Below are 22,932 nucleotides of genomic sequence, written 5' to 3'. Positions count from 1 at the left end.
TCACAGTCGGTGGTCTAACAGATATAAGGAACTCACAGTTTAAACCAGATCATGATTTTTAATCACAATTTATTTTTTCAGATCCGCAAAATAGAAAACGGGGCAAATGTGAGGAAGTGATTTTAGCTTTACATTTGAAAGTATTTTTGCAATAAGGCTTAATTTGTTTTAATGACTTATTAAAATGTAATCGTATTAATGGAATCAACATTCTACGATTAATCGCACCCTTTTATCTGTATAAGACTGAATGTAATGACAAGGTGTCGTAAAACAACAAAGTAGCTGTGTGTGTGAGTGTAGGAGAAAAGAAAGGAGTAGTTAGTTATGAGATTTAATCCAGATTTTAGCATAAATAAATACAAAATCTACTCTTTAAACTCAGTAGTGATTCTGTGTTTACATCACTAAATAAAACCACTGATACATCACCAGGCTCTGTAAGAGGATTCATTTGCATGAAAAAAAAATGTTTTAAGGTTTCTAGATCAATCATATTTGTAAACTTTGGCAGGACTTATTTTGACCTAGTGTTTGTTTGGTATTTAAAGCTTTCACTGTGATTTATTTATTTATTTTTTGACACTTGAAGGTTTCTTCTGTTTAAACCCCTGTCCACGAGACTCCAGCACCTCACACTATTATAACTTTGCTTCTACTTACACTTCACAGTCTGTATGTGATTAAGGTAAAAACTGTAAAATGTAAACAGCAGCAGTAAAACTGGATTCCTCATTTTTATTGAAAAAAAATAAAATTGAGAATTTTGCATCACATTGACATGCTTATTGTAATGAAGCATGCAGTTGCAGTACACTGATCATGTGTAAGCTAAAATTACCCCATACTGCTCACCTTTACCCTTAATAATCATGCAACCTATCCAACAATACCTTGGCCCCTGTCCATATTCTGATATTGTCTGTCAGGGATCCAGAATGTAATAGGAATGAACTATAATAATGGGTTCAGTCTGAATTCAGTATAAAACTAGAGGACAGTAAAGTACAGACCTGTGTTATGGGCACAGAGACGGAGTAAAATGACGAGAGGGCATTAAAGAGAGTGTAATCCGTTCACCTGAGATTTACTATCTGAGATGTTATTTAGATGTCTGCTGTACTTTTCTTTTGGCAGTGGCTGGAATTTTATTACCTGATTAAGCCCTTTGGACAGGCATGGATCACTGACAATGGAAACAATGACTGAATTTTGCTCCATTTTTATTGTTGAGCTAATAACATTAGCGTGCTAAGTCTCTACTTCCTGTGTTCAGTTTTGAACAGGCCGCTGTTGTTCCACAGTCGTCACCCACCTTTTAGTCTCATCTTTTATAATGGTGGGAAGAATTGACTGAGCTTAAATCTAATTTAAAACTATTAGTAAAGACACTAATAGGGAGGACTCTGTTTACACAATAACTAGACGTTAGAAAATGTGTGTTTTTGCACATTACATTTTGTGACTGGTGTCAGTAATTATGGTGTCTGTAAAAGGTTTTTAGATTTCTAAGCTTTTCTGAGCTTTTCTTAGCTTGCTGGGTCAGTGTTCATCTGTTTAATTTACTGTTTTTGAGGCTAAACCTAAAAATTGGTGTAAAACTTAATCATTTTTTTCCCACATTTGGTTTAGTAAAAAAGGTTTTTCTTTTTTCTTTTCACCAAAAATATTTATTCTTTTTTCTTCCCGGTTTAATGGTATTGCACAACCTACTCTTACAAGATGCAAAAATTTACAAAAATTGTAAAAAAAAAAAAAAAAAAACATTTCTTATTTACAACACCAAATTTGGAAAAAATAAAAAACAAATTTTAACACACAATTTTCTATTTTCATTAACTAATAAATGATACACTGAGCTATCGTTATACTGTAAGCAAGACCATATATATAAATAAATATATAATAAAATTATAGGACAAATGTATTGGTATTAACACTCCAAATGCACAATATCTGAGTAAAAGGAAAGTTTACTGTTTATCCAATCAGAACAGTCTCTTAACAAATCTTTAGATGCAAAGTGCTTGATAAAGCATTGATAAAACAAAATGTATTTTTTTTGTTGTTGTTATTTCTGCCATTTCTCATTTTCTGCAAAATGCTCTAAATGACAATATTTTTATTTTAAATTTGATTTGGGGGAAATGTCTGTAGTTTGTAGAATGAAACAACACTCTTCATTTTGCTCAAACGTATACCTATAAATAATGTGTGTGTGTGTGTTTTTTTAAATATATTAGATATCAGGGTATTTATTTTATCGGCCAATCCTGAGAACTTATCAGATCATATAGGTGAGTTAAGATTTGCAGCAGAACTGTGCGGCTTACAGTTGGTGAAGCTTGGTCTTAGAAAGCTGCAGTACCTTCGTCCAACCACTAGATGGAACTCTGGTGCTGGAGCACAGCTGCTGCCACTAACAGCTCGTTAGCAGTCAGTGTGGAGATTAGCTGTTTCTGTTTAGCAGTTTCTGCTGTTTTTATTTGTATATACAATGTGTCAAATTATTGTTCCTCATGGAGGAAAGAGAAAAAATACTTTTAACCTCACTAACTGGATAATACTGCTCGGGACAGTGCATCGTTCAGCCCATTCAGTGTGTACCAGAGCTAACAAACACTACTAACCACACAAACAATTAACCACCACATTTTAACCACCAGTACTGCAGCAGCCATCTAAAATAATATTTAAAAAATCACAACTTTTCAGGTGTGCAAAAATAAATTAATAAATTCTGCAGTATTGTAGGTAACGCTAGCTTAGCTTATATGTGTCAGACTCTTAGCTGGGGTTTCCCAGTGTTTGTAATGTAAAGGAGAGGATGTGGGAGAGGATGTGTGGCATATTATATATACAGCTTGGATGATGTCACAGTAGAATATTGTTATTATTAGAATAAATGCTTAAAAACACACACACACACACACACACACACATGCCAATTTTAAAATACAAAAAATAAAAGTATGTGTTGCAATTGTTCAAAAATTTAAAATGTTGTGAACACAAACTCATATTAAAATGTTAGATTTTAGAGTGATTTTAGTGTATTTTTATTTAGAAGAGTTGGCCTTGGTCTTACAAAATGTCATGTGGTGCGACTGTGATTAATGTTAAAATTAATACATTTCCTTAATACACTTTACTTTTATTTTACAAATTCCCACTAATATTAAGTGTCTATAAATAAAGCATTTGCATTAATTTTTAGTTTTTTGTAAATAATGATCTTAATTTTGTTTTTTAGTGTCACAATCACTGGCTTTAATGTAGTTGATAGGGTATTTTTTTCCTGTAAATCCTATAAAACCGTTAAAATCTTTTCTAAAATACCATTATCTTCAGCATACAGTATCAATAGTTAATATAAAAGCAGAAAGATGAGCTCTGGATAAAGATATTTCTTTTAAACACATTTTAATATCGGACAACCAAAAAGAATACTTTAAATTATGATTTAATTTGTTAAGAAAAAAAATCCAAACCAACCTGACTCTGTGTGAACAAAAGAAATCTGTAAGTGGGCATTTACTTTTTCACAGCACTGTATGCTGTTTTTTTTTAAATGTTTGTTTATTTAAGGCAGCTGTTTGTTTTAGATGGCTGTAATTAGGTAAAATTACTAAGTTTGCCTGGAATGGTTGATTGGACCCTGCCGATCGGTGATTGGCCCATAAAATGCTGATCAATCCGTCTCTTAAAAATATCCTACATAAATAAAACATTAATAAAATGCACCTGCTGTTGTTTTTAAACCAAGTCAGCATATCAGCTTTATTGATATTTATGGGTTCTGCTTGTGTATAGAAACAGAATTGGCAACATTTGAGGTCAGCATTATTGAGGTTATGCTCATTTGTTGTACTTTAACTTAATAATGTAATTATTGTGACGTGCCTCGTAAATAGAGTTCAGTGTAGAAATAAATATAGCATTACTCCCCACTTAATCTGTTCTGTTTTGTATTGTAATAAAAGGGTCAATTAATGAGTAATTAATAAGTAATTTTCCCGCTTTGTAGTTAGAAATGTAAAGAATGATCATGTATAATGAACAGATTGTTTGCTAACAGTTAACAATATTTCTAATAGGAAATGAAGTCAGAATTCAGTTTAGTTAATAAGTCCAGCTAAACTCACTGTATTATGTAAGAAACACCTCTAGGTGGAGCTGTAACACAAGCCTTCTCTTCTCTTTTCTCTGCAGAGTGGATCTCCAGTCCGAGACGATGCTCCACCACGAGAAGCACTGGTAAGACGATACTCGTGCTCTGAATATCACCTCTATCCTTCCTCACTAAACTCCTCTAAAAACACAGAGTCTAAACATGTGCTCTCAACATGCTTACTCAGATTATGATAGACCATCTTGTGCGCTTACACACTGTTGTTTACACCTGGTCACTTCTTAATGTTTTAAACACATGCATTTTTACACTTTTTGACCCAATGTGCCTCCAGTTAGTCAGCCCAAAATCTGATTTCTGTGCAGGATGGAAGATGTACATTCATAAAAATTGTGCGTTAGTTATTACTGGTGTTACAGTTGTACTGGGAGAAGTTTTGGTTGTTGATTGTGTCTTGTAGACTCAGATACATTTACACTGTTTTAATATGTGGCTCAAATGTGTGTCAGAACACCGCCTGAAATGGGTTTGAATGATGGGATTTGTATTTGTTTTAAATACAATTCAGTTTTTTATATATACACCTTTTTTGCGAGGTTTGCATTTATCCTGATATCATCCTGATAAATAATATATATCAGTGATTTCTCTAATGATGATCTGATAACATTAAGATTCACTTGTTTGCATCAGAATGTAGGACTAAACACCCCATGTCTATTTATGGCCTCTTCCAAACATGGTTTGAGTTATCCGATAAAAAAATGGTCAAAAAATGGATTTCGTACACATTTTAATGCAAGTGTGAACAGAATGGCCTTTTTAATATTAAATTCTGTCAGTCAGGCGTTTGTATGTTTGTTATCTGCCACATTTTAAAGGGCTTTGAGACCTTTTTGTCTAAAACTCCACTATTACTAAACTTTTCACTTTCTCTGAGCACGACAATGGTCAAGATCAACAAATTTTATAGTTGGGAAAACAGAAGTTATGGATGTTTTGTTTGATTTTATGCAGGAAAGTATGCATAAAGGATGCATTTTAGTGACAAGTGTAAACAGAATCAAGGTAATCAAAATAGATCCAGAAACGGATACAAAACGTGTTCTAATACCTGGTAGAAGCAGTTTTGGTCACAGTAAAGGAATTAAGTTTAAATCTGCTAATAAGTAATGTTTGAAAGCTAGTTTTGAATAGGGTCCACTCATCCCTAGCTGTGTTATTAATCATTAATGCAAAAGGCTGTAACTTATTATCCTATAACTCCAAATAATGTTAATATTATTGTATTAGCTGTTTGCCATATAAAAGGTGTCCAGAAAGCTCTCTTGTTATGTGTTTTAACAACATGTACTTTAACATCTCACCTCAGAGACAGCATCAGGGTAATATTTTGCATAAATCTATTTGGGTTGAGCATAATGTTTTGCATAAATTTAGAGCTAGACATAATAGAGACGATGATGAGGTTATTTATTTGTCTTTTTGATGAGCAGACGTAATCAGCCATATTCTAATTATTTCAGCCGTTTTTTTTTTGTCCCAGAAGTTATTATCCTGTAGTTAAGAGTGTTTACTGGTTTATATGTCATTTAAAACCCAGAATCGAACCCATCCCCTTTGTGTTCCCTCTCTCACCGACACACACACTGCCTGCAGCTTGTTTAGTAACATCCGAATGATTAGTTTCTGAATTGTTCCTTTTTGTTTAATGTGATTTCACGGCATATATGATCTCAAACCGAGCTCAAGGCGCTCACCTCAAAAGCGGAAAAAATGTGGATTATTAAGGCTCCTCGGCCTCCTAACCGGTCGACAAGTCGCCTTTTTTCCCCCTCCTTTTCTCTTTTTGATGAGCTGCTCTTTCCCAGTTAAGTGGATTATTACAGTGCTGGATAATTCATGTCACAAGGCATTATTTGGATGAGGTGAATAATTGAAATCTGTGTCTGAAAGGATTTGATGTGGATGAGAGGAAGGGGACTGGTGGCAGGGTTGGAGGGAGTCAGAGGCAGGCTCTGGGCGGCTGTGCCGGGGTGTCAGGCTGGGGACAGCACTCATGCTAACAGGTTCTGACTCACCTCGCCGGGATGGGCGGTCCTCACTCCTCGGTGGCAGGCGGCCCCGGCCGTCTGAGCCATAGCAGGTTTGGACCTGCGCTCCGCTTCGCGCTGTCAATCAAACCCAGCACCAGTCCCATTCAAGCCTGAATGAAGCTCGCCTCCGGGGGCTGGCATCCCCACCCAGCTCACCGGCTCAGCCTCTGTGCTCTATTCCTTACTCTATCTGTCTCTCTCTCTATCTGTCTATCTGTCTCTCTCTCTATCTCTATCTGTCTCTCTCCCCCTCATTCCTCTCCCTCACGCCTCCCGTACATTTCCTCTTTCTTTAATGCTGTGAAAATTTCCACCTCAGGCAAACAGCATAGCACGTTCTACATCTGATGTTTGAGTGTGTGAACGTGGTGTAAAAGTCTCTGAATGATAATTAGAGGTGTAATTAGGAGTGTAAAACGTGAAAACTCAAATGTGTGTATTTTAGTGTGTATTTTTTGCTAGAAGAGTGTTTTATAGAAGATAATAAAAAGATGCTTTACACTCGCAACTGTTTTAGCAACCACAAATGGTTCTTTTGCAGTGTTGCTTATGGAAGTTTTTTTTTTTTTTTTTTTAATATTACTAGAAATATTGATTTTTTTTTTGCAGTATTTTGTCAGTTCTTAGATTCTAAGATGATTCATTCATTAATTCACTGCTTTATTTTATGTAGTGTTTAAGCCCTGGCTGCAAGATAACAGTGTTGTACTCTGTCTGTTGTCTTGATCTCCATTTCAGTTTTCACATATTGAGTAAATTCTTTAAAACTTGAATTGAGCCACTGGGAGTCTAGGTTTATCTTTTGGTTTACATTGTTAATAATAATCTGTTCCTTATTCATTATCACCATCCACATTTACTTACAAATAGAGTTAGTATACACACAGCTTGTCTTGTCTGTGTAGAGAAGTACTGCCAGTAGAATAGGACTCTCTGTAGCAGTTATACATTAACCTATTTACATCATTCCTAATGCCAGCTGTGGGTTAGAGATGGATTAATCCACCAGTATTGAGCTGTAGAGCAGTAGAACTGTGTTCTCTGGAATAATAGTGCTTCATCCAGTCCTTTGGGGATACAGTATAATTAAAAGTCCTCCATGGACAATGGGGACAGTTACATTTACTACAACTACTTTATTTTTTTTCCAGTTACCCTTGATTTTGGTAGAAGCAATAAATTAATAGGTATCCTATGACAGTTTTGTCTATATAGATTAAGATTGTTTATATAAGTGGGCTTTACGTTAAATGTTTTTGCCTTTACTCCACTGTAATGGGGACTGTTAGGGGTGGGTGATGTGGACCTAAAATAATATCTTGATATTTGAGGGTATGTTTATAATAACGGTATTCTCGCTGGTTTGACTAAAATGCTGAATATATATATATATATATATATATATATATATATATATATATATATATATATATATATATATATATATATATATTCTTTCCAGAATATACTACTTCAACAAAAACATTCAACAGAAAACATCAGATTTTTTTTTTTTTTTTTATGAATAACTGATAAAAAACTAACAAGATTTTTTACAGCAAAATAAATGTATCATAAAAGTAACGTCATGTAACATGAGTACTATATCAATATACAATAAATGGCAACAGTCAAAAATTATACCTTTTAAACTTTACAGCAAATCATCATACAAAATAGACTGCTTATTGATTTTAATAATATATATATATATATATATATATATATATATATATATATATTGTTTTATAATTTTTAACAATATCATTGTGTACAATATGATATGGCACACCCCTAATGACCGTACCCTGAGCTGGTAGTGAGGTTATGCTGCAGGGCTGTATGTGAACAGACTCCCAGGCCGACCCTGCCCTGCCCGCTGGGCTCGCTCTGTGTGCCCCAAATATCACCGGCCTCCTGTTGAAAGAGGCAGGGATGCAGAAGCTGAGGGAGGAGGTAAAAAAGGAGGAGAGGGAGGGGAAAAAAAAGAAAAAGTTGTCAGAAGAACATGCCGGTCTCGCTGCGACTTCAAAAGCTCCCCTTCCCCAGGATATTAAGCGACTGTGATGAAAAATTTAGTGAGCGTTAAATAAGGCGCTTTGAAGTGATCTGTTTTGGCTCAGCAGTCTCCGAATTTCCGGAGCCCCTCTGCTATCACCACCATGTTGGGAGAAGGGGAAAAAAAGACCTCACAAAGCCCAGGAATCGGGGGCAGTCTAACAAGATGCCAACATTAACATTACAGCCAGTGGCACTGGCCGGAGGGCGGGGGCGGGTTGGTGGCTTCTCGGCCTTTCTGTCACTGTCTTTTTCACTAATCCCGTTTTAATTTTTTTCCTCCTGGTTTCTCTCTTTTCCCTCCGCTTTGCTGTCACCCCTTGCCCTGCAGTTATGGTAGACATCTGTTGCTCATATGTTAGTTTTGAAAATGAGCTTCTAGTTCTTTGGGGACTTGTGGAACACAGTAGTTCTAGGCAGCAGGCGCTGTTCAGGACCACGCCAGAAGCGGCCTCCCTTTGTTACTGGAAAGGCTGAACTGTTTCTGAGAAAGCAGTTGGAGTTGTTTGGTTTGATTGATTATTTGTTGTTTGATTAGCTTGATGTTGATCCAGGCTCTGCCCACAAAGTATATTGAGAATGGACAAGCTTTAGAAATTGTTATTTAACATGATCTCTGGCTAAATAATGGCAAAACATTGCCAAAAATCCCATTTAACCCTTTTATCTGAACACAGAAATAATTGTGTGGGTTTTTCATTTCACATAGATGTTAGGACACCCCATGAAAACCTTTTGTCTTTTTAGCATTTATAAATAGATTTTTATTGAAACAGTTGTGAAAGATAGAGATTATATAGCTGAACACAAACAGTATGGAAAATAAAATTAAAATAAAAATTGTTTCTTAGATTTACAGTGCTTTTATTTTTATTGCAGATAGTATGAACCCAATGTATTTTATGTTTTGTCTGGCAGAAATTATTTAATTTATTCAAATTCGTTTGCCACATTGTATTGTACGCAATAATATTGACAATATTTTTTTTATATTGTTTTTGCAAAAATACCCAAAATAACGTCACATTATTTTATTCTTGCAACTTTTTAAAAATAATTCTAGAGACTGTTATATATGAGGTTATATCTGTCCAGTATCATTTATTTTATTTTAACCCTGGATCTATGGAGTGTATTATTATTATCATGACTTGTTGAATCTTTGACTCTATTAGAGGTGTGCCATGTCATATCGTATGCAAAAATATCACCAAATAAACTACAATATTTATTTTATTTAAGTGGTGTATTCTTGAAACTTATACATTAATAGTTTTTTTATTAAATGTTTTGTCATATCGGCAAGAATATTGTTATCGAGAAAACACCCTGAACCATTTTGATATTAATTTACAGCTACCGGTATGTTGGCCACCCCTAATATACATTCATTCCTGCTATTCAGGCCTTTCATTTTTTTCTTACAAAAAAGTTGTAGCAATGAAGTCCTTAGTAATGTTGCCATACCTTCTCACTTAAAAAAAAAAAAAAAACACTTGAAAAGGAGGTTTTCCTGTAAACAAAAATACCTTGTCATCACAGTTTCTGTTTCACAGTTGTTTTCACGCATTGTCTATTATGGGACAGGTCAGGACTACAGGACTTCCCTCTTCTTCTACATCTTTGCCTTTATAATGTGTGCAGCATGTGGTTTGGCTGTATCTTGTTGAAAAAAATGCATAGAGCTGCGTGAAAAGTACTTGAAGGCTCCAAGAGCTAAATGTACTAAAATAACCCCATATGCTGATGGTCCCTGGCTTTTGAACGTGTTGCTGATAACAGTCTGAATTATGTTTTTTTTTTATATATATATTTATTTATTTGGTCCAGAGGTTATGGCGTCCTATTCATCTAATAAGAAATATAGGTCAGGAATACTGATGCATCTCACCATAAAATGCATTTATTACTACTGTGCGATGGTTTATCACAGTTTTAGAGAAATTGATGGCTTCTGTTTTGCACAGTACAGTTTTAAATGGTATTTCTGAATGTAATTTTTTGTTGTAAAAGCTATGCAAAAGTAATCCATTGCTCCTGTGGCTATATTAGCAGTTCTTGAATGACTCATCTAGATGCAGCCCATCAAGGGGCATCAGATATTGAGTTTGAAAGCTTAGCTTCATGTATGAAATCTGAACTCTAGCCAAAATTGATCAGATTTATTGGTAAAAGTTCTGTTATCTTCGTTGCTATGAAAAATTTCCAAAACACAATAATGGGAAGAACAGATAAGTCAGTTCTGGGTATCATAATTATAAAGCCCAAAATTTAATTATTCAGAGGTTCAGAGACTGTAACCGGCCATAAATCTAAAGCACTAACACATTGTTCCTTTGGTGAAGCTTTGCAGCAATTAGGAGTGTTTTTTTTGCTTTTTTCTGCTCGTTTTGTTCCTCATTATTTTGCTCTAATTGTGAGTGTAATCCATTACCGGAGCTGTCTGCAGTAAAAAGGCCGTTATGGTTGGCATGGGGACCCAAACCTCTTAGATATTCCCGCATTATTGGGGAAGATGGTCACTAGGAGGCTGTGAGAAGTTCAGCACGGCTGCTTGTACAAGGAATTGAGACACAGTTAAACTGTGCGCGGGTTCAGTTGCCCTAAAGGTAGTCAGTTTTATTAAATTGTAGGGGAGAAAAAATGACTGGAAAGTTAATATTGTCTGTCTTGTAATTATGGCTGGGCAATATGACCGTGTTATTGTTATTATAATAATAAAGTTAGAAAAAACATTGTTCTGAGGAGCTTGTGGGGATCAGCAGGACTTCTGGAACATAGAAAAATGCCACATATCATCATAAAAAGAGCCTGTAAAAATCTTGTGTTCTGTGTCTATTATTAAAAATGTGCTATAAGTCTGTTCATGTTATATATTTGGTGCATGGAGAATAAGCAGTTGTAGTTGTTTCAATATGCAGATGTTTTGAGTCGGATGATATTTTTAAAATCTGGATGATATAAACTGATATTGACAGTAAGCGTGTTAAGGATATCATCAGTACTTAAAGAACACCAACCTAACTGTACATTTCATTACAGAGAGTGTATATAAAAACAAATGTGCAGAAAAATTTAATAAGAGCCACTGTACTATGCATGAAGCAAGCATTTAAATATAGCAGAATCGGACACTGCTGATTAATTTAGCTTTTTGTCTGCATGTTAAAACATAAATACTGTGTATTTAAAAAATACGTACTGTGTATCATAAAAATGTCTTTCCATTTGCGATATTATAATGTGATATAATATTTTTACCCTTTCACCCAGCTCTATCAGTGCCTGATTACTTACACGTGTTGATATTGATATCGGAATTGTATCTTATTGACCAAAATTATTTGATAAGTATATTGTGATTATAGATTTAACTAAACACTTAAATTGTGCATATTTTCTAAAGCTTTTTGTACAATACATGGGGAAAAAAAATCACACTGCATTTTACTGAAATTGGGTTGCTGGTCAGTATACACTATTAAGTTATGAATTGGGTCTGCTTTCTGTTTGAATAACCAATAGGTCAGTACTGTCCAGCTCCAGTGTTCATGTCACAGTCGAGCCAGAACAAAAAAAACCTTGCCATCAGTATGGTTTTATCAGTTTTATAAGAATGACGTTGGAATTTTTCTGTGACAGTAAAATTGCTTGAGAAGCATTAGTTTCATTTTTAGTGTAGATTTTTAATTTAACAATCAACGCATTCTGTGCTTTGTCGTTTTGAAAAGAGGTGGTGGATAATGTATCTGAGGCGTGTGCTTGTTCTTACTGTCTTTAGAATTGAGCAGCAATAGCCGCTCACTGCTCCAGGCATGCGCACTCATGCAGCGGGAGTTTTTTTATTTTTTATTTTGATGTTGTGGTATTACATTTGATCAGTGGCATTTATCAATATTAAAAGTTGCATTTTTCCTGTTGAAGTAGACGAAGAAAAGTTATCAGACATTGTGATTTTAAGAGCAGTCAGCCTGTGGAACGCTTCGTATTTGAGACAGATGTCGGAGCGAGAGCTTGTTGAGCGAGAGCGTTCAGCAGTGCGTGTGTGTGTGTGAGTGTGTGTGAGAGCAGGGAGCTCAGTGTAATGATGTGTTGTGGAGAGTGGCACTTGTGTGTCCTGAGCTGTTGGAGTTTGTGGTTAATGACACAGGAAGGGTCCGCTGCTGCTTTATTGTTGCTGTGTTGCACTCCCTCCCCCACCCCACCCCACCAACACCACTAACACCACTCCCCCCTCCCCCCCCCCTTCGCTGTAGCATCCTTGGAGGACTCTGTATGAATTCTCACTGTCATGTCCAAGGACGAGTGGCGCAGGGTCAGCTAATTGCTTTTATGATTATGATTTCACGTCAGATTTATCGTGCGTGCTCGGAGCGCTGCTCGAGGTCTGCGGCGGACGCCGGCTTCGGGAAAATGAGTTTACGGCTCCGGGCTCGCTCGGCCTTCTTGTTTTAGCACAGGTCGCTCTTTTTGACTCATTACACATTACTGATTGGAGGTGAATCACAAGCCAGGCTTTCCCCCTTCAGACGTCTTTGAGTAAATTTTTCTTGTTTGGGTGTAGAATCCCCGCTTGAACCTCATGTTTGTTTACTGGTATGAAATGCTTATGTCATGATTGAGGGATGACACAGACCAGCATTCTCAGTAGTTTCCCGTTTGAACTGTAAAATGGCATGTCTATAAAGCCCCACGTCTTTCTTCTGACTCTCTGAAGCTTCACTAAGTGACTAAATTATTTGGACTCTCAGTAGTCTCATAGTTTCCAGAATGGTGAACTGCGCTCTTTCTCTTTTTTTCTCCGGTTGATGACTGTTTTTTGCAGCTCTTTGAAAATGATGAGTAGATAGAGATGAGTGGAGCCCAGATTTCATTATTTTGTGGTTTTGGTCTTCTGTGAGCTGCTGGACCAGATCACTGGAGCCCGTTCCCCAAGGGCCAAATACAGTAGATTTATGGCCGGACATCTCCCCACATGAAAAGGCCATTTCTTTTTCATTTTTTTTTCTTTTCTTCATACGCTCAATTTTCATCTGTCAGCCTTTTGAAAGTCTTTTGTTAATTATGAGAGATGAACAGATTTGGGGAAGAAGGCAAGAGCTTCGTTTTAACACCTTCTTTTCAGTCTTGCTTCCTCTTATAATCTGTCTTCTCCTGTGGTGTAAAGATTCAGATTTATTTATTTTTTTGTAGAACTGAATATTGTGGTAAAACGATTCATTGTAATATGAGAATTGTAAGTAATCAGCTAATGTACAACTTCAACCTGGTAGATGTCGTCATTTAAAACAACATATTGAATAGAGATTTAAATTTGAAAGGTAAAATAAGTGATGGACTATATACTAACATTAAGGCTATAATGATTAGTCATTAAAGGTAATTGACAAAGTTCAAAGACATTCAAAGTTTCTGTGCCAACAAATTGTTTACTTGTAAGAGGACATTTAAAGTGGACTGAAATGCAATAGGGGAGGGGTAAGGGTTGATAATTCACTCACACTTGGTCACCAAGATATTAATATACGTACAGCTCTGAAAAGATTAAGAGACTGCTTTAAAAATGATGAGATTCTTTGATTTTACCAGGAGTGGCATAAAGTTATCCAAAAGCAGTGTGTAAGACTGGTGGAGGAGAACATGTCAAGATGCAGGAAAAATGTAATTTAAAAACCAGGGTTATTCCACCAAATATTGATTTCTGTACTTTTAAAACTTTATGAATATGAACTTGTTTTCTTTGCATTATTTGAGGTCTAAAAGCTCTGCACCTTTTTTTATTTCAGCCATTTCTCATTTTCTACAAATAAATGCTCTAGATGACAATATTTATATTTGGAATTTGGTAGAAATATTGTCTGTAGTTTATAGAATAAAACAACAATGTTCATTTTATTCAAACATTTACCTATAAATAGCAAAATCAGAGAAACTTGATTCAGAAACTGAGGTGGTCTCTTAATTTTTTCCAGAGCTGTATAGATATATATTATCTTCCATTCCTATCTACAGGAGGCTTAGCCATGCTTGTTTTAGGAGATGTAGTGGTGAAAGTAGTGAGAAGCAAGTCTTAAACTTGCTGAAAGAGCGATCCCTGCCGCCTGCGGTTTTGTGCTGACTGCTCGAAACCTGGCGAGTGCACGGCCGGCAACATGTGACGTTTTAATAGAATGGTTGTATCCCTGTGGGAAAGCACAATTAGATTTGTCAGATGAGTCAAAAACGATCAACAGGAGAAAGTCCTGAGGATGAGTCAAAGACCAGTGGCTCCTCTGCTTCTGCCTGAGTCACCACTGAAGAACCGTTCGGACCGTATCAGTCAGCCGTTTTGATCTAATCAGGACAGGATTGTTGCGTGTATTAGTTCGTACATTAGTGAGATGCAGTTTTCTCAGTTATGGTAAAGTTTACATTAGAAACGCTGTTTTCTGGCTGGTGTTGACGCGGATGTTGAGCAATTTGTGGCATTTGGGTTTTCCACTTATTGTCGAGCTTAGTATGCCGAGTCATCATTAGTCATAACATACATACAGCTTGTTGCTCAGCAGCATTTACGTTAAAATGGGTCAACATCATTGTAATTAGATCAGTTAGGAATACTTACATACACTATTGTGTTGGAACACTTTCTTCTGAAATCAAGGTTTTAAAAGATATTTTAATAAAAAAAATTTAAAGTTTATCCTGCTTGCTTTTGTTTTAAGTTTGGAGTTTGGAGCAGTGCGGTGATGATTTAATTGCATTCAGCGACAAAAGTGTAAGTAAGAATAGGATGTTGGATGATCACCACCCTAGTTCATCTCAAAAGTATTGAATGGAGCACCATTACTCCAGAGAACTGCTCCACAGCTCAGTGATGGAGAGCTTTGTATTCATTAATCATAGTGTCAGTAAGTTTGTTTAAATGTTTGCTACTCAGATTTTATGCATATGATACTGTTTATTTAATCAAAACAATGTGGGCAATGTGAGTTTTTAAGCAATTCTAAATCATTGTAAAAGTTGAGAATCATTACAGTATTGCAAAACAAAATATTGAGACACTGAATATATTAATATTTTCCCTAGTAAAGGCAAGCTTTTGCTTTTTTGAGACATGGTGTGTAATCGCTACAGATGGCTGAGGCATTGTTGAGTATCAAGCTTGTGATTTTTAAATGATTTTTAGATGATAAAGCCGTTGCTTACAGTAAATGGTGGAAGATCCTGAATTTTATAATATTTGTGAAGCTCTTAATGGCTTGCTTAATTTTATCCATTGTTATTAGCTGCCTTTTTACTGAGTAAATAACCCTAATCAGAAAGGAAGTTTTCTCAGTTGTAGTGTATGCTATTCGGCTATTACTTACTAAACAGTTTGAAGATCTGTTCTGCTGTTGTGTGTGTGTGTGTGTGTGTGTGTGTGTGTGTGTGTGTGTGTGTGTGTGTGTGTGTGTGTGTGTGTGTGTGTGTGTGTGTGCGTGTGCGTGCATGTGCGTGCCTATTAGGGGTGTCACGATCTCGATATTTTATCGAAATCGAATCGAAATGAGGTCATGGTCTCGAGTATCGAAGTCAAAAAGAGGATCGACGATCCCTCCCGCGCGCGCTACGCAAATAGCGCAGCGCGCTACGCAAATGGCGCGGCACCAACACAGCGCATCCTATTCATTTAAATAGAGATAGCCACTGCATGAGCGCAGTCGGCGGGAGTGTGATCACTGTTTTTATCTGTCCAACGGGGGAGGGGGGGCGGGGGTTGGGCGCGCAGGTTTTGTATCTGTATCTAACGGAGGGGTGGGTGCGCGCAGGTGAGAGCGTGTGAACTCGCTGAAATGCGTGTGTCAGTGTGACTTGAGAACACTGACTATAGATCACAGTGAGGTGGATTAAAAATCTTAAACTTATAATTGACTACACCTGTTGCTTTCCATTGAATTAAAAAAACATCTTTCTCTCAGATAAAGTAAACACAAGCGTGTTTCTGACTAAAATAAAAGCTTTTCAGGAGAGATATAAGTTATGTGTAAATATTTATAAGACAATACCTGACAAAATCTGTTTTAATGACGTTAATAAACATCACTGTGACAGCGCTAGTCACAGTTTCACCACATCACTTATCTAACCAGCCTGTACTGATTTCTGCCCCCCAATAATGCTTTCAATAACCTCTAATAGCCTTTAATAGTCTTCAGTAGCCTTTAAAAGACTTACCTGGCGGCCGTGGTGTGTCCACTAAACTCCGTAGTTATAAACATCCTGAGGTTAGCAGCGCGCTAACTGACCTGTTTATAATGTAATCCGAGCAGTGACTCCGTGTCGGCTGTTCTAACCTGCTGCTGTTAGCTGCTTGGGCTGAAAGATGAACTGTAGTGAGCTGTATTATCCGGTTAGTGGGGTTAAAACCTTTATTTGTTTACAGAAACAGTAAAAACGGACTGGCTGAGCCCTGTAGCCCGTGGCTGGGCTGTACTGAAGTAGTGACTGAGTGAAGAGAGCGGGGCTTGTGCTGCTGCAGCTCCGACTAGTGGTTTGATGAAGAACTGCAGCTTCATGTAAGTGAGCAGTTTCACCAGCCATCCACACACAGCTCTGATAAACTGCTTGTTTTAATAGTGCACACTGTTGCTACCAAAAAAAGTCACTAGATGGCATTACCATATATATCTTAATAAATAATAATAATAATATTTATAATATTTATAATAATAATAATAATAAATATATTATTTAAATTTTATGAGGCATAAAATAATAACAAGAAAAAAAAACAAGAAAATCGAGAATCGAATCGAATCGTGACCCTCAAATCGAAAATGAAATCGAATCGAGGATTTAGAGAATCGTGACACCCCTAGTGCCTATGTGTTATCCTGTATGTAGTCTGATAATAACCACAGTGCAGTCCAGCCTTTCACTGCTCTCTGTGACCCTGTGCTGTTAGCTCTCATCTTGAGAACTTTTTATTTTTATTTTCATCACTTGCCTTCCAGTGTCTGTTTTATGCTCGCCACTTTTAAGAAATGCTGTATTTGAAGTCTGTGATTAGGCAGAATACAATAAAATTTAATTTGTACTTGGGATTTTATTTGTAGAATTTGAAATCATTGCCGCTGTATTAATACGAGCGGATTGGCGAGGGCAGATCTGTAATTTCCGAATGGCTGTTACTGTATCATTATACGTTTTGCATGAGGGATGACAGAAATATGACACAGTTTTAATTACAGCACTACAGACTATAGGCTTTAAAGTGCCTGGGAAGGGAACTGCACGGCTTTGGCCATTGACACCAACTTTGTAATTACTCGCGTCTGAATTGAAGTTTTCCTCCTGGCCTTATTTGTATGTCGGGGGAAGCTGGAGGAAGAGCAGGCATGTCAGGAGAAAGAGAGCGGAGACTAAAAGTCTCAGGCTGCCTGTCCCCTGTCAGGCAAACACATGCACTCACGCACGCACACACACACAAACACACACGTCCCTCTCAGCCTCCAATGTCACTTTCAAGGCATAATTATCCCAAGTTGTGTTGATTAGTGTAAGAAGCAATTATGCCAGTTTTTCCGCCGCAAATGAGGAGACGTGATGGCCCCCTGATTGACAGGAAACATCCCTGCTTTAATAAGTAAATGACTATGGTAATGCAGGTACTGAGACCCTTTGATATGTCAGCATCTTTTTCGTTGCAGGCCCTGTCCCTCTGATTTTAATGAACGGGAGGCTGATTGAAGCCCTGTGTGTTTTTTCCACTCGCGCAGTCTGTCAGGAGGGAGGCCTGTATGTAACTCCGTGAGCGTTTCACACCATACAAAACACACACACACACACAGTCTCTCACAGCAGCTTCTTCCAGAAGCGTTTGATCAAATGAATGAGAGGAAAACGGTCTCCTTGGTACAATGCGAAAGCCAGCATTTCCTTGTTGTATCACTTTAAAGCATGCAATTATTTTTCAGAAGTCTGGAAATCAGAGAAAAATGATTTGTAATTGACACATTGGGAATGTTCTTTATCGGCCCGCGCAGTACGTTATTAGCTGTTAATTCATCTGCCAACTCCCCTGCAGCGCCAGTTATTTGTTTAAATGGGGGGATTCCCATGGTGCGTTTGTAACTGCGCTGCTGAAAACACTACTCTCTATAATTATTTAACATTACACGCTGGCTTATAGCGGTTATCGGTTGAGGGATATTAGCGTGGGACGAGGCGCGAGTTGTTTAAACATGAATGAGGCTCCAGCTCGACGCTTTGTGAGGGAGTTTTCTGCCATTCGCATTCTCTGAATGCAGGAGCTTTTCCTGATTTTACTGTCATGCGCTGTATAAGCTCTTACAGTGAAAAGCATAGAGTTAGGTACAATACATGTACAGAAGTATTGGGACACCTGCTCATTTAGCTCTTGTTTATTGTATTGTTTACTGTCTACTGTTAGGGGATTTTGGAGTATTGCAGTGAGGTATTAATTACACACTGTGACGAGTGTCCATAAGGTCAGGACTCATTCCAAACTTCCCAAATGATCCCAAAAATATTTCATGAAGCGCCATTTATCCAGAAAACACAGTTCCACTGCTCTACAGATCAGTGCTGGGGCTTTCTCTAGAGCCTTCTACTCCAAGCCTGGCATAACACAGGGTGCAGAAAATGCTCCTCAGGGTCATATTATTTTGGCAATAGTTCTTTACTACTGCTAGACAAGCTCTGTGTGTGTGTGTGTCTGTGTGTGTGTGTCTCTGTGTGTGTGTGTGTGTGTGTGTGTGTGTGTGTGTGTGTGTGTGTGTGTGTGTGTGTGTGTGTGTGTGTGTGTGTGTGTGTGTGTTTGCTTTTGCAAATCTGTGTCAGCAAGAGGTAAAACTTAAAAGTAGCTGAATGCATTCTTTTAGAACGAGTGTCATCCAACACTTGGACATATAGGGTCAGGCTAAATAAGCCCAATGAATCATTTTTAGTAGGGTTGGCTATTATGATAATATTTACTGTTATAGTGCATCATGCATTTCTTATTTGTCTTAGGATAATGTCTGAGTACACGAACACTAACCAGCTACATGCTTCATTACAAAGTGAGCAAAGATGATTTTACGTAGTGTTCTTTCTATCTTGACGTGTGTTAATCAAGAGAGATTTTATGGTTTAGGTTATGCCCTAAGAATGAGGCCAATGCAGAGTCTGCTTTTAGTTGTGGATAAAGTTTGTCATGAAGGTTAACCATTCTGGATCGGTGCAAATATTTCTTTAGCAGTTTGTAATAAGTGGGAAATACTGGGTCATAGATGTTGAGTGTTTCTAGAACTATTTAAGAGCAGTAGGACCTAACAAGTACAAAAAAACAAACTTTGTGTTTGTATAGGAATTTGTTTTTGAAAAAAAAAAAACAAAAAAAACTTTTTCATTTATTTATTTAAACTTCCTATTATAAAAAAATGTAAAAAAAAAAAAAAAAAAAAAAAAAAAACTGCATGCCATAGGAAGATAGAGAGGTTATGTTACATAAATAAATATATATTTTTTTAATTACCTCTCATTGTGCAGAGAAGCAGAAATGTCTCAGGAGGATTAAGCTACATCATTATACAGGGTTCACGATTTGATAAATTGTGATGTATTGTGAGAGACTATATATTGTATTTTTTAAAAGGACTTTAGAAAAATGGTCATTGTATTAAAAAGCACACTTACATATTAGGGGTGGGCGATATGGCTCTAAAATAAAATCACAATATTTCAGAGTATTTTTGCGATAACGATATACTTGGCGATATAGGAAAACTGAAAAATAATTAATTAATTTCAGGAATATAGTATAATAGTTTAACAGCATAATCATGTGGCAAAATAAATAATATAGCTTAAAATAATATAATGCAGCAAATAATATTGCAGAATATTTAGTGCATATAAACTGCAAACTAAAACAATTATACAATAAATAGACTTAAAGCTTCACAGTAAATAATAGACTACTTTTATGACAGAACATCTCTATTATCAAGATATGGATTTTTATTATCACAATATTTCTGTGTTATGATATATTGTATACGATATAATATTGCCCACCCCTATTACATATGCATAAAATTTAAGCAAAAACAAAAGTCATAGCACAGATATAACACAGCATTTTTATCTAGTTGGCATGGTTTTAACACTACACAAAATTTACCACTTCTGACACCAATCGTCACGAGTAAATCGATAATTAAAAATCTAAACTGTTTGTGAGAAACAATGCAGTACTACAAACAAGCGTCTTTCTAAGTGTGCTTTCTGTTAAATGTATACATGCTCTGAAAGTCACACTAGAGTTTGCTGTTTGTATCTAGTTTTGAGGTCAAAGACATTAAACCAAGACGAATATCTGTACAGTAGAGTACTGTACTGCAGTAAACAGTTACTCTAACGAGGTCATGGTAGACCACAACAACTCATGACTGAAGTACACTGGCATTTAAAGAGAAGGGCACGAGTGCACACGCTCTGAGGAGCTGCCAGTTTATGAGTAGCACTGGAATGATTCACAGAAAGCATATTCAGTGCAATAGAGGGGTGTCCCAGTTCAGTACATCCAGTCTTGTGCAAAGATTTGACACTAGTATAAGTAGTGTATTTAGCTAATTAATCAGCCAATTGTAATGCATGTAAATACTTTTTACTTAATTTGTCATTTGTCTTGCAAACACATTCTATAGCAGCTGGGATGATTAACGCCTGTCCACACATTTTCTATGACGTTTATGTCAGAGTATAGTGAGGACCCTTTAGAAGTTTCAGTTTGTGTCTTTAAGTAATTCCTGATTGATTATGATGTTTAGATCAGTATTTTGTTGTAGAAGCCATTCTCTTAGATGAACACTTCCTCTGCTAGCCTTCCTCTGCTTTGTGAGCAGTAATTCACTTTTTTAGACCTTTATATAGTTGAGCACATTTAAAGCAGAAGACCGTATTATTTTGTTTTCCAAACTGAAAGCAGAAGCGTTTCTGAGAGAAGAAGGGATATAAAATTGTGTTTAATTGTACCAGTGTTTAATTGACCATCCCTGCTAAGCCTAATGTATTCATTCTAAAAACTGAAGTGTCGGGTCGCTTTTCGTGGGAGTTGTTCTGGCCATGGGTCTTTACGTGTTTGTCACACGTACAGCCTCTAAAAGAGGATCCGGCTCAGTTTTACTGAACGTAAGCGGCTGGTGGAGCAATGGAGACTTCAGAAGAGGAAATTCAGAGCTCAGTAGCTCATTTACTCAGTAAAAACAAAGTGTGTAGCTGAAGTAAAGTTTCTGACTGAGCTCTCTCTCTCTCTCTCTCCCTCTCTCTCTCTTTCCCTCCCTCCCTCTCCCTCTCCCTCTCTCTCTCTGACTGAACATAACCTGGAATCGGATTCATCCACCCTGTAAGGAGACCGCATCACACCCGCCCAGTTTAAAATGATTCTTCCGCATGCTCGGTGCAATTACCCATTCTCACCAGAGAGGGCCCTCAATCCCAAAACTAACGGACATCAACTTTAGTAATTAGTAAACTTTTGTATTAGTAAAATGTTTGAAGAATTTATAAATCTAAGAAATGTACACTTCTTAGGGAATATTTCCTTCACCATGGTATTTTGATGTCTCTTCATGAGGTACCAATGTATTACCACATGCTTATGCAAGCATTTTGTCTTTATAGATGAAAATATAAAAAAAACAGAGTATCAGGATAATAATGACAGGATTAGCTAGTAATAACTAATTAGTTAGTTAGTTATACTAGTATCAGGGTAATTTTGGACAGGGCCTCTGTGTGTATGTAGCTTACTCATTGTTACACCATAGTGCAAACATTAGCTGGTAGTAACCGGTTTTGTTTTATCTGTAGTCTTTCATTTATTAGCCTCAGATTTTTTCCAGCTTCATCACAGAACAGATTTTCCTTCAACTCTTTCACACTCTTTTAACTGTGCGTTCAGTTTCATAAAAGTTGTTGTGGTTCTCTACATTTTGGTTAACGCTCAGTTTATTAGCCCTCTTTCCCGCCGTAGGCGATTGTCTCAGAGGCTCGTAAAAGGTGTTTTTGAATGCACAATATGTAGAAGCACTACTTGGATTAAATCATGAACAGAATGAACCCCCCCAGCCCCCTCTCGCTTTACACTAAGCAGACCAGGCCCATGTGTGTGCTGCTGCATAAATATAATAGGATCATTTGCACCAGCACTCAAAATCCGAGCTGTAATTTATATGGATTGAATGAGTGCTGCATTGTGGAAAAGCATGAGTGGACCAAACGCTCATTTGTCACCTCTAATAAATGTTGGAATGTAAATTATGAAGTTCTGCTTCAGATGTAAATGCACTTTATTTCAGTCTCTTAATGCGGAGGCCCTTCGCCAGAACATTAAGAGAATGCGCTGGAAAGGGAGGAGGGGGAAAACATCAAAATTCAGTCTGTTTTTTCTAATCAATAATAAGCACAAAAGAGTTGAGATGAGGGTGCATTATAAAATATCTGAAGCTAGTTCATAAATTATTGCTGGAAATCTGGCTTGTACACAAAAAATGTAAATACATTATTGTTATTAATAATATAGTGACTAATGGTTCTATCAGGGCTGTAATAGCAGTTTAATGAAATATGACAGCAAGAATATATTACGGTTTCACTCTAAAATGAGAGCTCACAGGA

General features: G+C 36.8%; 1 protein-coding gene across 2 annotated transcripts in view; it reads left to right on the top strand.

Moving 5' to 3' along the window:
• Positions 1 to 22,932, top strand: part of pex14 (peroxisomal biogenesis factor 14) — a 114,024-nt gene that overhangs the window by 4,809 nt on the left and 86,283 nt on the right. Inside the window, exons 1-2 of one of the 2 annotated variants that reach the window (XM_022676940.2) lie at positions 2,280 to 2,599; positions 4,213 to 4,257. In XM_022676940.2, the coding sequence (XP_022532661.2) occupies positions 2,498 to 2,599; positions 4,213 to 4,257 (147 nt within the window). In that variant the 5' untranslated portion in view covers positions 2,280 to 2,497. Of the gene's footprint in view, positions 1 to 2,279; positions 2,600 to 4,212; positions 4,258 to 22,932 lie in introns of those variants that run through there. The other variant, XM_049486517.1, reaches the window with a different exon arrangement.

This window comes from Astyanax mexicanus, chromosome 13 (genome assembly GCF_023375975.1).
Source record: "Astyanax mexicanus isolate ESR-SI-001 chromosome 13, AstMex3_surface, whole genome shotgun sequence".
NCBI classification, from domain to species: domain Eukaryota; kingdom Metazoa; phylum Chordata; class Actinopteri; order Characiformes; family Acestrorhamphidae; genus Astyanax; species Astyanax mexicanus.
Note: the sequence above shows the minus strand (reverse complement) of the source record. Positions and strands in the feature narration are given on the sequence as shown.